The sequence below is a fragment of the Mus musculus genome, chromosome 11 (genome assembly GCF_000001635.26).
Source record: "Mus musculus strain C57BL/6J chromosome 11, GRCm38.p6 C57BL/6J".
NCBI lineage: Eukaryota > Metazoa > Chordata > Mammalia > Rodentia > Muridae > Mus > Mus musculus.
This window is the reverse complement of record NC_000077.6, coordinates 76,406,925-76,421,707: the sequence shown is the minus strand read 5'-3', so window position 1 is coordinate 76,421,707 and position 14,783 is coordinate 76,406,925. Positions and strand designations below refer to the sequence as shown.

At 48.3% G+C, this 14,783-nt stretch overlaps 2 protein-coding genes across 14 annotated transcripts in view; one reads left to right on the top strand and one right to left on the bottom strand.

Moving 5' to 3' along the window:
• The window catches only part of Abr (active BCR-related gene), a 206,593-nt gene extending 201,617 nt beyond the window's left edge, over positions 1–4,976 (top strand). For 5 of the 10 annotated variants that reach the window (NM_198894.2, NM_198895.2, NM_198018.2 and 2 more), the window contains 2 exons: positions 1,826–1,973; positions 2,515–4,976. In NM_198894.2, the coding sequence (NP_942597.1) occupies positions 1,826–1,973; positions 2,515–2,604 (238 nt within the window). In that variant the 3' untranslated portion in view covers positions 2,605–4,976. The remainder of the gene's footprint in view (positions 1–1,825; positions 1,974–2,514) is intronic. The other 5 variants (XR_003949222.1, XR_003949224.1, XM_030245469.1 and 2 more) reach the window with 3 other exon arrangements.
• Positions 4,977–5,394: 418 nt separating this feature from the next.
• On the bottom strand, positions 5,395–14,783 carry Timm22 (translocase of inner mitochondrial membrane 22). 4 transcript variants are annotated; one of them, NR_111896.1, is made up of 4 exons: positions 14,561–14,783; positions 11,870–12,051; positions 10,509–10,581; positions 5,395–7,662 (listed from the first exon to the last, which is right to left on the bottom strand). NR_111896.1 is itself a non-coding variant. In NM_001291161.1 (4 exons), exons 1-4 carry the CDS (start codon positions 14,641–14,643, stop codon positions 7,586–7,588), a joined length of 426 nt encoding a protein of 141 aa, NP_001278090.1. In that variant the 5' UTR covers positions 14,644–14,783; the 3' UTR covers positions 5,395–7,585. The 4 variants fall into 4 exon arrangements, 3 of the variants coding, with proteins under 3 accessions (NP_001278090.1, NP_062792.2, NP_075844.1); NM_001291161.1 differs by having other exon boundaries at positions 11,870–12,066; positions 14,565–14,783; NM_019818.5 differs by having other exon boundaries at positions 11,870–12,066; positions 14,266–14,565.

Here is a 14,783-nt window from a genome sequence, read left to right as displayed (position 1 = left end):
TAGAAGTCGACTCTATTATGTAGCTTCTGAGGGCTGGACTCAGGGTGTCAGAATTGGCAGTAAGGGCCTTTAGCCACTGAGCCGTCCTGCTAGCCCAGTGCAGCATTTTTTAAGTGAAATAGAAAGGGTAGCAGAAGGGTGAGCTCCAGGCAAAAAGATTGCTTTATTCCATTACCTGTCCATGTGTCCTGGGTTGTTACATCATCTGATGTGTTCATTATGAGTCAGTTAAGAATTTGAAGCCTACTGGTCTTGGCCCATACATTATGAAACAGGGAAACTGAGACCCTAAGCCCAGCAGGGACTTGCTTGGCTTAGCTGTAAAATTGTACTTAATGCCCACAAGTCCTAAACTAAGGCCCTTCTCACCTTCCCTTGCCCCTCCTATGGTCAGGGCAAACCAGAGCTGTTAAGCTGACATCACTATTTAGTACTGAACTTAGTACCAGCCTGTCCTCATCACTTACTTTTTAGCCCAGGACTAATTACAGACACCAGTTGGAAGGAGGTCACTTGGTATTCCTTAAATCCACTTGCTACCATGGGCCAGCGCCTCTGAGCTCATCCCCTCATCTGGGTGCTGGCTGTGGTTCAGGCAGGCCAGGCTCTGGAGGGCGCCAGTGGGGACCTAGTCACAGCTGGCGCTGGAGTCTTGTTTTTCTCATCTTGAGACAATGTCCCTCCCTCTGGTTTGGCCAGGACCAAAGTCCCAACCAACTAGTTTGGTGAACATTGTGAGAGGACATGCTGAGGAGGAATGGGAAGGGAAAAAATGCATTAGGTTTTCCATCCTGGGAACTGGGCCCGTGTGTGTGTGTGTGTGTGTGTGTGTGTGTGTGTGTGTGTGTGTGTGTGTGTACACGAGGTAGAGGCTAGCCAGCTGCACAGCTGTCTGCTGGCACTACATTTGCCTGTTTCCAAAGTAGTCAGCAGGCACATTTGTGACTCTCCTGGTGGGAGAATAGGATGAGAGGCCCTATCCAGGGTTTGTGTGTATGGAGACTCCAGAAACATTTCCTAGTATGGAGTCGGGGGAGGTCCAAAATTTCTTGGTGTGTTTGGTGATACTGAGCCTTCCTCGACAGTAGCCAGAGATGGTAGTTCCCACTTTCACTCAGGGGACAGATCAACCTAGTCTATTACATAATAGAAGGGGAGATCTGGAAAGAGTCAGAGCAGGCCCATGAGCAGGCTCTTCAGAGACAATGGGGAATTCAGCCTCCAGACTTGCCTGTGGTGTAGACTGTTCCTGCTACAACACAGCCTGGATAACTGTAGGCTCAGCTAGCAGCTGCCTCTGGGCAGCAGGTCCTCTCTGCTCTGCCCTCTCCACTGCTGACTTCCCATAAGTGTACTACTGTTGGGCTCTGGAGTGGCTCCTGGGGAGACTACTCATCGCTCAGAAACCAGCTCTAGCACCTATTAGCTGTGTGACTGTAGGGACATCACTAAACCTCTTATTTGGTTCCCTCACCTCTGTAGAGGGGATGACGACAACATACAGGATTACAGGAAGAGTCCTTAGAGCTGTCTCCATCTTATCTAAGTCAAGAGGGATGCCATTGGGTAGTGGTTAGTCCTTAGGCTTGGCAATTTTCCATCAGCATGGCACATAGCTTAGGAGCTAGTAGGGGTATGTTACAGCAGTTTACTAGGACGTAGCTGGGACCTCAGTCCCTTCGCCTAATGTCTTTCCCACCTATTGGAAGGGAGGTTAGGTGTCTGCCGCTTTGGTGTCTTTGAGGGAGCTTCTACAAGTACCTTTAGCTTCTTGGGGCTCCTGTGGCCGCTGAGGAGTGACTCTGTTCGCCTTCCTTTCTCTCAGGGTTGCTGAGAAGGAGCCCATCAACAAGATGTCACTTCACAACCTTGCCACGGTGTTTGGCCCCACGTTACTGAGACCATCAGAAGTGGAGAGCAAAGCACATCTCACATCAGCTGCAGACATCTGGTCCCATGATGTCATGGCCCAGGTACTACCAGCACTGTGTAGGAGGCCCCACCTCCCCTGCTAGGCAGCTGAATTAATGGTATATAGGGTGCCCAAGCACTTGGCTGCAGAGCACCCTTCCTGCTCAAGGCAAGACAACAATGTATGAGTCTACACATGGTTGAAGAATGTCTGTCCCAGGTGCTAGCTGCTTTCCTGAGGGCTTCAGTCTCAGAAGAGGGACAGAAGACTGAGAGCTGGGGATTGACCTCGTGAATGAAAGCCCCAGGGTTGCTTTCAGGGTCAAGAGGCTCATCTTCAGCACCCATCTCAGGCCCATGCTGAAAGCTTTTGACTTAGACAAGGAAGTGGCTCCCTGACCCTTGACCCTGCAGCACCCTCCAGTGCTGTAAATGAGCAAAGCGATCTGGGCTTCAGGGAAAGGGGAAGAAGCAGGAGTGAGTCTGGGGAGTGACGTGGGTTAACTCTTGGCTGTGGCCTGGCAATCATTCCTTTTCAGCATAGCAGGGGAGGAGGGTCTGGAAGGCGAGGACCCCAACTTCAGTCTCCCTGTCTCCTCACAGGTCCAGGTCCTCCTCTACTACCTGCAGCATCCCCCCATTTCCTTCGCAGAACTGAAGCGGAACACACTGTACTTCTCCACAGACGTGTAGCCTGGGGTGGGCAGCTGTGGGGGCGGCCAGGGGCCAGCCCTCCAGCCGGGCCCCGACATAGACTTGAAAGACTGCAACAGAAACTCCCCAGCCTAGCACTCCAGAGTCCAAGGGAAGCCACCTTCCAAGAACTGGAACATGTGCATCTTTTGTGCCACCTTGTACAAAGCCAGCTGACCAGCCCCCGCCTCCTCACCACACCCCAGCTCCTATCTTCTGTACCCGAGTGTGTCTGATGCTCCGTGCTGTCCAGGAATTGTTTTATGTATTATTGTCATTGCAGAAAAGGTAGTGGCCGAGCTGGTATGGGCACAGACAGATTGCTTTGTTCTTTCATTTCTCCCAGCACTCACTTTCTGCCTGAGTCCGGTCCAAGGACTTTTACTTTGCGCTTCGTAACTACTGCCAGCTTCTCCTCTCCTGGCCCTGCTCCCAGATTGCAGCCTCCCTGCAGTGTCTGCCCTTGCCACCTCCCAGCCTGCTGCATGCATGTGCAGCATGGGCTTTTGCTCCATCACCGCAAAGTTCTGCAGGGGCCCTGGGCAGTGCTGGCCTGTCTGACGTGCTGCCCTTGGCCTCCTTGCTCTCCACGTGTGGAAGCGCATCTGCTTTCCTTGCTGTCTGTGCAAATGCTGAACAAGGAGACAGACACACACTAATCCTCAGCACAGAGCTGGAAAGCTCATTTCTGGAATGTTCTATTTGAGAATTGCCATTTCTGGGGTTTGTCTGTTCTATCTCCTGCCTACCAGTCGGTATCTTCAGCTGTTTCTTCTATTGCTGGATTTTCTGTTCCTTTTCCCCAGTGTTCTGTTTTCTTTGAGTGTAATGACCCACAAGTGTCCTGCCATTAAGAGAGGTCAGGATTGCACCTGAAGGGTATGGTGGGCACCCAGGCTGTGAAGGAACAAGATGAGTGGAGCGGCCAGCAGTGGCAAGTCAAGGGAAGCCAGTCTTCAGTGTAAGGACCCGCAGTGGCTATCCTAGTGTACATTCTCCTGGAGAGCAGCTTCTGTGGCTGAATCAGGTGTCCAGGTGAAGACAGGCCCTGTCCTGGAACCTGGAATCACACATACCTCGTGGTACTTTTGCCTTAGATTTTACACTCTCAACAGCCAAGCACTGCCACGGGGCAGCCACAATGCCATGCGTGCTCCAGAGCCTAGGAACAGCAGACAGAACCCAGTTGGAATGCTTCTACCCTGGCTTCTAAATTCAGGCCTGTGGGTAATCCCAAGTATACAGGAAATTGTGGGGTAGGCTGTCTCTCGTGAATTGAGTTCTGCTGGGGCTATAGAGCATCGGGTCGGCAGCTGTCATTCCCAGCTCTGTGACCTACTGCTTGGTACTAAAAAGGAGTTTTCTTCCAAAAGCACTGTTTCCAGTCTGAGTAGGAGCTACCAGCCTGTGGCAATCAGCAGGGAAAGACAGGTGCTCCTGTCATAGGGGCTTGAGCTACCACAGCTACCACACAGCTTTCTGGATCTTCTATATGGCAGTTCATTCTTGGCCCTCAGGATTGGGGAGACCAGCTCTCATTGTGTGTGCTCAGGGCTAAGTCTAAACAAGGGTTTGCTGGCCCCCAAGCTGTTGTTTGTTAGGTGAGGTTAAGTAGGGCTCTTCTGGTCCTGTGCATACCTATTGCCTTTGACAGAACGGTACAGTTTGTTTATGCAGGAGGATGGCATGCCAACTTCCCAGCTGCCTACTAGCAGTTTAACAAGGAGCCTTGCTGTCTCAGACAGGTGAAAGAAAATGTCATGCATGTAAAGATCACATCTGCCACTACCTTGGCACTCAGGTGCTGGTATGTGCATTCTTGCTTCCAAAGGATTGACAGTAACAAATTCTCAAAGCTTGACTGGAGCTGGCTGCAGCTCAAAACAGTGCCTCCTGCCTCTTTAGAGCGGGGCTGCTCGGCAGCAGTGACTGCAGCCCCAGCTTGCTTAAGCAGTGTAACAGCAGGGAAGCGGGAGGAGCTGAGAACTATTAGAAGTTCCTATTATTTATAAATTCCACCCAAAGTGGACAGAGTCAGGTGCCAGACCTGATCTGAAGTGCACCAAGGAAGTATCTGGTGGTTCTCCTGAGATGGGGGCCTTGCAGCCCAGCACCCCCTCACTGCCAGCAGGGCACCAGGAGACAGGGTCCAGGAATCCAGGTATGCCTGTACTTGCTTGAGCAACGACTGAGGGCTGCCAGCTTTTGCTGACAAGGTAGGATGGGACCCCCAATAAGTGGGTATGGATATATTTTTTTTTGTCTCTGTTCTGTTTAAACTTATGTAGATTATTATAAATTGATGTAAACCATGTGAGAGGGAAATGTTAATAAAAAAATTGCAAAGCCTCAACATTTGCACAAAACTCAGCCCCATGGTGTGGTTGTTTGTGTTCTCAGTAGTCCAGGAAAGACCACCAATCTAAATATTTAAATCCTTCCAGCTGCACCCAGATGTGTTTCCAGGAACCTGTTTATCTCTAACCTTGCACCTCCCTTCTGACTTTTGGAAGACTGTGGCAGTTGAGGGAGAAAGCTGCCCCTCTCTGTGGATGCATTTCTAAGTCACTGCTGCAGTCGTTCACTTCATGGGATACTCACTGTGGGCCTGGTCACAAGTATGCCTGGAAAAGATGACAGAGGTAGCCCACTGGCCTTCCACTACTTATGTTTTCCTCAAAAGTAGCATGTCTTTTATGGCAGACTTCTGTTGAAGTTGCCTGTCAGAGACCTGCACCTTCCAACCACCACCAAGAGCCTACACTCCTTTAGGAGACCCAATAGGGTTTGTGTGGGACTTAATCAGCTGAAGCCATTGGACACTGTTTATTCTAGAGATCAGGAACAGATGTGTCTGCAAACTGCTGTTTGGTTTATGAGCTCATACTGACCCCCAGCCATCTAAAACAGGAAGCTATTCATCTCCTTTTGATTGAATGGTCCACGTGGACAAGGCTTGGCTTGTTCAACTGATGGCTACTGACAGCTGAGGCCCCTCTGTGCCAAGGTAGCTGTGATGGCAGCATTTCTTGTACTGGCGCTCATGTGAAAGAGCAGCTGGTAAAAGACCTCAGGCACCTGAGCACTTTGACAGGTACCAGGTAGAGTCCATCCTTGCATCAGTGTTCCTAGGTGAAGGATTTACAGACAATACAGGAAGCACTCCTAAGCCTGTTTCCAGAGCTCTGGGGTAGGCACGACTGAAGCTCTGTGCTTATGAAATAGGGCAGGCATCATACAGAATTCACTGCAGATTAGAAGCAGGGAGATTGACTAATTGAGTACCTGACTTGGATTCTTTCCTCGGCATAGGAACGAAAAGTATTCAGCAAAGAGCCCGAGCCCCGTGCACTCACCCATCCTAAGAAGACAGCAAAGGTGTTACTCTGGATCTGATATCATTATTCACATATAAATACACACCCAGATGACCAATGTTGAAGTTGAGTCTTTGAACTCTGCTTAAGGTTGAGTGAAGATGAGGAAGCAAGAAAAGCAAGGGTAGAAGGGTTGCTATACAGCAGGGGAAAAGACTGCTGGCTGAAGGTAGCCAGTTCCAAGCCTCGGCTGAGCCTCCTACACAGAAGCAGGAGGTAAGGACTGAGCCCATTAGTTCCACCTTCACCCACACGCTACAGTAAACAGTTCAGTGGCACAGCCCAAACATAAAAGGCTCGTTCTCTGCCATGGTATAATTAGGCTGAACTGTTGAATAACAGTAACAAAAAACAAACCACCAAAAGCCAAAGAAAAGCTTAGCGGAGAACAGGAGTGGTGGTGAACAGGCCTCTGCCATCTGATCTGGGCCAGTAGCTACAGTATGACTGACTCAGCTGGCAGGGTGACCACAGTAAGACATTCACGGACCTTTCACCTGGGTTGGGGCCCAAGACCAAGGGTTTTGTAAGCTGTAGGCATGACCATCAGCCAATCCAATGCCTTTGAGGAGGCAGAGGAGTTACCAGCATGTTGCAATACATCCAGGAACATGGCTAAACTTTCTAGGGAGAGGCCTTGCTGATGGAGTGGCTGTGGTAACAAAGATACAGCTTCCACAGACGCTAAGAGCAACGCTCCCAGAGTTCCTTAGAGGTTTCCTAGCCTTTCCATTGGATTTGTCACTCTTTGGGCCAGCTGGCATCTTTTGTCAGAGGTGTGAAATCTGAAAAACTAGCTCCTAATAATAGTACATCTGCTTTAAAAAAAATAAAATTGGGTATTTTTGCCTGCATGTGTATATGTCTGCACCACTCAGGTGCCCTCAAAGGCCAGAAGAGAACCTTAGATCTCTGGAACTAGAGTTACAGATGGTTGTAACCCACAATGTAGGTGCTGGGAACCAAACCTGGGACCTCTGGTATTAACTACTGAGCCTTCTCACAGCCCCCATATACATATATTTTTTTTTTCCTTTTTCCGGAGCTGAGGACCGAACCCAGGGCCTTGGGCTTGCTAGGCAAGCACTTTACCACTGAGCTAAATCCCCAACCCCCATATTTTTTAACAAGGACAGCAAAGATACTAACTGAAATCACATAATTGCCTCGATGGCATAAGTTTACTTTGCCCTGCCCTGGGACTCATGATGGATACTTGCACACAGAAGGAAGAAGAGCTTCCCGGCTATGGGCAAACACTGCCACTTCCCTATTCAAAGCTGGGGAGCTGAGCCAGGTCAGAACTGAGCCTGGTTCAAAGCTTAATGCGTAACAGTCCACACACTGCCTCCTGATCTGTTTACTGCAAGGAGACACTCTGCCATACCACCTCCCCTGAAAAACCTGGTTGGAATTCAAGTGGAAAAGTATGGTTGTTCCAATGGCTGCAGAGAGCGATCGAGCAGCGAGGTGTGTCCTTCACACCATCAACTGTAGAGGGATGCACTTGGCTTCACCCCTGAAGCAGTCCAAGTGTGTAGAAACTGCTCCACAGAGCAGCTCTGAAGGTGGCTGGCGTCCTCTTTCCTTCCCGGCTGTTTCTTTCACCGTAGGTAATAATCGATTGCAGCAGAGAAAGCAGCAAACCCTCCACAACCTATGGCCCCGGCCTTTACTCCAGCTGCAAAGCAAACAACAGCGTTACCACTGTAATGGGTGCTAGGTTGGGACTGCACTTGTAAGTTTGTACCTCGGATGCATAGAAACCAATTTAAGCATGTTAAATCATCCGAACTATGCTGCCTCGTTAAGATTTCAATGAAGTGGTTCTGGAGAGCTGGTTCACGCAGTTAAGAGCACTGGCTACTATTCCCAAGCACCACAGGGTTCACTACCCAGCACCCACATGGCAGTTTACAGCTGTCTGTAGGTCCAGTGCCAGAACATCTGGCACCTCATACAGATATACATGCAGACAAAACACTAATGCACGTGAAATAAACATAAATCGTAAAAAAGATCTCAACGAAGCAACATATGCCACCCAAACCAGTGTGCTTCATCTAACTATACATTTGCTTAGCTTTTCTCATTCCAAACAGTTACTGTTTCCAGTCACATGGACCTAGCCCTTCAGTCAGGAGAGTGGTTAAGGGAAGTAGTCCTTGGAATCAAATGAAAGCATATGGCCTTATACCCTGATCTGTTTATGGAGGAAATTCCTGGGAAGGTGATCAAAGCAATCCTGAGGGGAGCTGAGCTCAGAGCCCCAATGAAACTACACTGTGAAAGACCAAGAGAGAAGCCTCTCTGCCAACCAAACATGGCTGTGAGGAGCTAGTGCAGCTTTAATGACAGCAAATCACTGGCTCTCACATGAGAGGCTTGGCTTTGGGTAAGTCAAGCTGTGAGTGATGGAGAGCCGCCCAGCAATACATACTGCTTCTAGGAGCCTCCAGTGCGTGAGGCCAGCGCTACACTTGAACAGGGGCGGGGTGGGGATGCTTTGTTTCTAGCTGATAACATTCCTAGGATGTCTGCTCGAAGCTTTCTTCTGTCCTGACCTCCTTTTTTTTATTTATGGTTTTTTTTTTTTTTTGTTTTTCTTTTGTTATTTGAGACAGGGTTTTTCTATGTAGCCCTGGCTGCCCTGGAACTCACTTTGTAGACCAGGCTGGCCTCGAACTCGGAAATCCGCCTGCCTCTGCCTCCCAAGTGCTGGGATCAAAGGCGAGTGCCACCACCGCCCAGCTCGCCCATTTTTTTATGTGTATGTGTGTGTGTGTACATGGGTGCCTGAGGAGGTCAGGAAAGGATGTTGGGTCCTCTGGAGCTGCAGTTACAGGTAGCTGTGACGGGTTCTGGGAGCTAACTCTGCAAGAATAATACATACTTTTAACCTCCCGGCCGAGCCACATCTCTAACCTGCTGCACTGATTTTTTGAGACAAGGTCTCTTGACTCCTCCTGAGCACTGGACTTACATGCCAACAATTCCAGTGTGCACTTAGGTTTCAATTAATAGTAATCTAAGAGTCCCCAACGACAGTAAGACACAGCTATTAAAATTCATATACACGGGCTGGCGAGATTGCTCAGCAGGTAAGAGCACTGACTGCTCTTCCAAAGGTCCTGAGTTCAAATCCCACCAACCTGTAATTAGATCTGACACTCTCTTCTGGTGTGTCTGAAGACATCTACAGTGTACTTATGTATAATAATAAATAAATCTTTGAAAAAAAATAAAATTCATATACAAAATTAAAACTGGGCTGGGGCTGTAGCTCAGTATGAGAACTCATGCTCAGCAGGGCGTGGCGGCAACGCCTTTAATCCCAGCATTCGGGAGGCAGAGGCAGGCAGATTTCTGAACTCGAGGCCAGCCTGGTCTACAGAGTGAGTCTCAGGAGAGCCAGGGCTACACAGAGAAACCCTGTCTCGGGAAAAAAAAAAAAAAAGAACTCATGCTTAGTGTTTACAAGGCCTTGGGTCTAGTCTGCAGAACTGTAAAACAAAAAAACCCCCCCGGCAACTGTATGAAATTAAGAGAAAAAGATGTTCAGACACTTGAAATGCCATGAAATGAATGTCAGCACAGTCTGAAAGTGTGGACAAATGAATGCTCAGGGCTGAGTGACCTCCCTAGGCCTCTGCACCATCCTACATGCCAACACAGTACTCACTGTGAGAATGTCATCTCACATAGTCAATATGGAAGCTCTTTTTTTTTTTCTCTAGGAAAGATCTGGCTTTATGGTTAGGTATGGGTAATTTCCCCATCCCAGGGGGCTTCCGACACAGCAGGAGACACTTTTAGTGGTCTAATCTGAAGATGCTATGAGCATCTGGCCAAATGTACTTGACTCCATTCCACACACCAGCAAAGATTTACCTGGGGGCTGGAGAGATGGCTCAGCATTAAAAGGGCACTTGTTCTTCTCTCAGAGGACCCAGGTTTGGTTCCCACCAGCTATATGGCTTACAACTGTCTGTAGTTCCAGTCCAGGGTACCTGATGCCCTTCTCTGGCACCAGGTACACATGTGAGGCACAGACATATATACTGGCAAAACACCCATACAAAATAGTTTTCTTTTTTTCTTTTTTTTTTTTTTTTTTAAAGATTTATTTATTTACTTATTATATGTAAGTACACTGTAGCTGTCTTCAGACACTCCAGAAGAGGGCATCAGATTTCATTACGGATGGTTGTGAGCCACCATGTGGTTGCTGGGATTTGAACTCGGGACCTTCGGAAGAGCAGTCGGCGCTCTTAACCACTGAGCCATCTCGCCAGCCCCCAAAATAGTTTTCTTAAAAGGATTTTATGTGGTCCAGAATCTCTAGAGGCCAGGAACGAGAAAGCCTAGCACGGATGGAGATGCTAGCAAGTTTCCAGAACCGAGCTTACACAGAAGCAGCTGGGACTTATTTGTCAGAGGGAAGAGTATCAAGCATCCTTAGAGCACTCACATTGGGAAATGTCAACATCACCACAAAAGAAAACCGCTCAAGAGCTGTTTACTAACCTCGGAAGCCGATGGCTCCGCCAGTGATGCAGCCACTGATGACGCTGTTCTTCCAGTCCGACTTTCCCCGGTACTGTGGGTGGAGAAATGCTGTTTAGGGCCAGGGAACCGAGCCAGGCAAGACGACTGAGGAAGAAAACACAGCGCTCCCAGCTGCCCACTTTAGTTCTACTCAAACCTTGATTTCAAAAGGGCCATTCCCAAAATTTGTATGTGCTTATACATGGTTCCTGCAGGGGGCACCAGAGAGCTGAAGTCAAGTCTATCATTAGGGAAGTAAAATTTCTTATGTTCTCCAGTATAATTTGAAATCATTTATTACGATTACCTGGACTGGGGATGTGGTCCAGTGGTCGAACACTTGCCTTCTATGCATAAAGCCCCAAGTTCAATCTACAGTACCAAATAAATAAGAAACAAAACAAAAAGCACTTGCCTACAGAAGACTTTTTAAAAAGTGAAAACCGGGCTGGAGAGATGGCTCAGCAGTTAAGAGCACTGACTGCTCTCCCGAAGGTCCTGAGTTCAAATCCCAACAACAACATGGTGGCTCACAACTATCTATAATGAGATCTGATGCCCTCTTGTGGGGTGTCTTAAAACAGCTACAGTGTACTTACATATAATAAATATTTTTTAAAAAGTGCAAAACCCGAGTTATAAATACAGCGCTCAAAAGATCACATTAGGGACTATTTTTTGGATGAACAATAACAAAATTGACATTTTTAAGTGTTTGCATTAAGGGAAACACTATCTTCCTATCTAGCCCAATCTGGCCCAGATCTCACGATCCTCTGCTTCAGTTCCTGAGTGCAGAAGCTGTAAACACGGACATCTAAGGCTAGACATCTCTGATCTGCATTCTGAAGGAACACCCAAGAACACAGCTCTTTTACAAGTTGTCCCATGGGCCAGGCAGTGGTGGTGCATGCCTTTAATCCCAGCACTTGGGAGGAAGAGACAGGTGGATCTTTGGAAGTTCTAGGCCTACCTGGTTTATGTAGTGAGTTTCAGGCAATCCAGAGTTACAATGTAAGACCCTGTCTCCAAAAAGGAGGGTGTGTGGTTGGAGAGATGGCTTGGTAGTTAAGAGCATTGGCTTCTCTTCCAGAAAGATCCTGGCTCAATTCTCTAGACTTACATGGCAGCTAACAACTGCCTGAAACTCCAGTCCCAAGAGAACGGATACCCCAGGCATACACGAGGTACACATATATACATGCTGGCAAAACATTCATACACACACACATACACACACACACACACACACGTTTTTAACCTGATTTTTAAAGAAAAGATAATTTAAAAGAGTACAGTGGCAACAGAAAGGGGTTTCTTAAAATGCAAGAGGCACTTACAGACTCTACCAGACACTCAGTACATGAAAACATGGCGCCCACAATGGCAAAGTTTTTGGCATAGGACATTCCTCTCTGTCCCATGTCTTTCAGGACTTCTTTTGCAGTTGGTGTCCGGTAAGGGTCCTTTGGGTCAAAGCCTACGTTGGTATCAATGCCAGCAGTAAAGATACCAAACGCGCCTCCCAAGACAAACCCTAGAGGCAAGCAGAGAGAAGAGTTCTTTTGCACATTCTCTGAATGACCATTTTGGGATGAGAACTGAAGATGGCCTTTCGGGTCTCTTGGTCTCAATCCCGATCCTGCCTCCCCTGCAGCACACAGTCGGAGTCTATCCCCCCAATTCCTCTAGCATTTCTTCCTCCGTCCATTCTTCTGACTTTCAGCTTTCAGTTACCAATGTTGTATATCATCCCTTGACCGTGACAACATTCACAGTCCCTCAGTAAGCATCATGCACCAGGTATTCTGGGTTCTCCTTATTTTTCACAATAACTTGTGAGGTAGATGTTATTATCTCCCCTTTCTGGCTTTTTTGTTTGAGACAGGGCCTCACTATGTAACACTGGCGGGTCTGGAACTTGCTATTGTAAAACAGGTAAATCAAGAGATACCTCTGTCTCTGCCTTCCAAGTGCTGGGATTAAAGGTGTGTTCAAGTGCCAACTAGCTGGCCTCTCTAAACCAAACCTTGGAGAGGTTAAGTAACTGCCTTCAAAGTCACGTGACTCTTAAGTGTGGAGTCTTATGTTGCTGTGGACAAATGACTTGGCTGAGCCTTGGACAATTCTTTGTGTGTATGTGGGTGTAGGCCAGAGGTCAATCCTGGGATGTCATTCCTCAGGAACTATACACCAATTTCTTTTTGTTGTTGTTTGTTTTTGTTTTTGTTTTTCAAGACAGGGTCTCTCTGTGTAACAGCCCTGGCTGTCCTGGAACTCAATATGCAGACCGCCTAGGCAGGCCTCAAACTCAGAGATTCATTCCCCTGCCTCTTCCTCTTCAGTGCTGGGCTTAGAGGTCCCGGTCACCTCACCCAGCCAAACCTGGCTTTTTTGGAGAGATGCTGAGAACTGAACTTAGCCCTTCATGGTTGCATGACAAGCACTTTACCAACTGAGCTTGCTCCCCAGCCTTTTCTACATGATGCCTTCTTAGGATGATCACCTCAAGACCAGCTCAGGGAAGCCAGATACCTCCTCTCCCAGAATTTCTTGCTTTCCAATCACTCTAGCTCCCAAACTCTCTTTCTACTACATTTTTTGAAACTTTGTTTTGTTTGGTTGTTTGGGGTTTTTTTGGCTTGCTTGTTTATTTTGATTTTTTGAGTTAGTGTCTCTATTATGGAGCCCGGGCTGTCCTGGAATTCACTATATAAACTAGGCTGACCTGGAACTCTGAGATCTGACTGCCTCTTCCTCCCTGCTTTGTTTGTTTGTTTGTTTGTTTTTCCAGACAGGGTTTCTCTGTGTAGCCCTGGCTGTCCTAGAACTCACTCTGTAGACCAGGCTGGCCTTGAACTCAGAAATCCACCTGCCTCTGCCTCCCAAGTGCTGGGATTAAAGGCGTGTGCCACCACTGCCCGGCTAATGTTTTTCATTTGTAATGAAATTTGAATTCATCTACAAATATACCTAACCTTTTCACCTGCACGTTTTAAATATGCTGTACATTCTCAAATCCTCAAAACGTGAATGTGTGTGTGTGTGTGTGTGTGTGTGTGTGTGTGTGTGTTGGGGGTTGTTAATGTCTATCCCAGCCCCACCCCGTCTGTTTTAAATATGCTGTACATTCTCAAATCCTCAAAATGTGAATGTGTGTGTGTGTGTGTGTGTGTGTTGGGGGTTGTTAATGTCTATCCCAGCCCCACCCCGTCTGTCTAATCATACTGGTCTTCATTGTTTTTTGTTTTATTTTGAGACAGGGTGTCTCTATGTAGCTCTGTCTGTCTGCCTGTCTGTCTCAGCCCCTCCCCCCACCCCACCCCCACCCCCGTGGCCTGGGCCGCCACCACCCAGCAATAATTTCCAAGCTCCAAACTTCTGCCTTAAGGACAATTTTGCAACTCCCTATGTGTCTACAGCATTCTCTCTGGGTCCTAATATTAGACCTTCAGGGCTCCTGTCCGCTCATGACAGTTACATAGTAACAACATGTTGAATGAATGAATGAAATGACAAACAAACGAACGACAGAAAGCAACTACTTAGGATCCTGCATACCCTGACTGTTAACCCCAGGGTCAAGAGAGACATCTCCGGGTTCAAGGAGCAAGTCCGGGTGCAATCAAGGTCGACACCTACAGGTTCCTTGCCTCCTAAACGCGTTGTCTTGATAAGGAATCCTAAGGCTCTTCAAGCCCTCAGCATCCCAAGGGCCCCTCGAGCCTCGTCTCACCTCCTACACAGGCCAGCACAGCCTTGAAGGCGCAACTTTCCATTGCCCTCTCGATCATCTTCTGCTCCTCGCTCTTGGCAGGACTCGGGATCCCGCCCAGGCTGCCAGGCTCCAGAAGCCGGGGCTGACGCTTGTCGCCCACCAGGTACTGAAGAAGAAGGCTGTACTGCAACGGAGCTTCGGCAGAACCCGCTGCCTCAGGAGCTGAACCCCCGGCCTTGGGGGCGGTAGCCGCCATGACCGTAGGGGCTCTAGTACCTTTCACTTCGTATTTCCCACAGCCGATTCCACACGCTTACCTAGGCGTCCAGCCAGAGTGACGACAACGGCAGATTCGCCACACTGAAGAAGGTGTAGAAGCAAAGTCTGCCTATGCATCAGCGTCGAGGGAGCTATCGTGCTTCCTCAACGCCTCTTTAAACAGCTGCCAAGTTTGTAAGACATTGCTAAAAGCAATCAGACAAGACTCAATATCTCAAGAACACCCCTCAACTAGGGGCCCCATTGCGGTGCGTGCC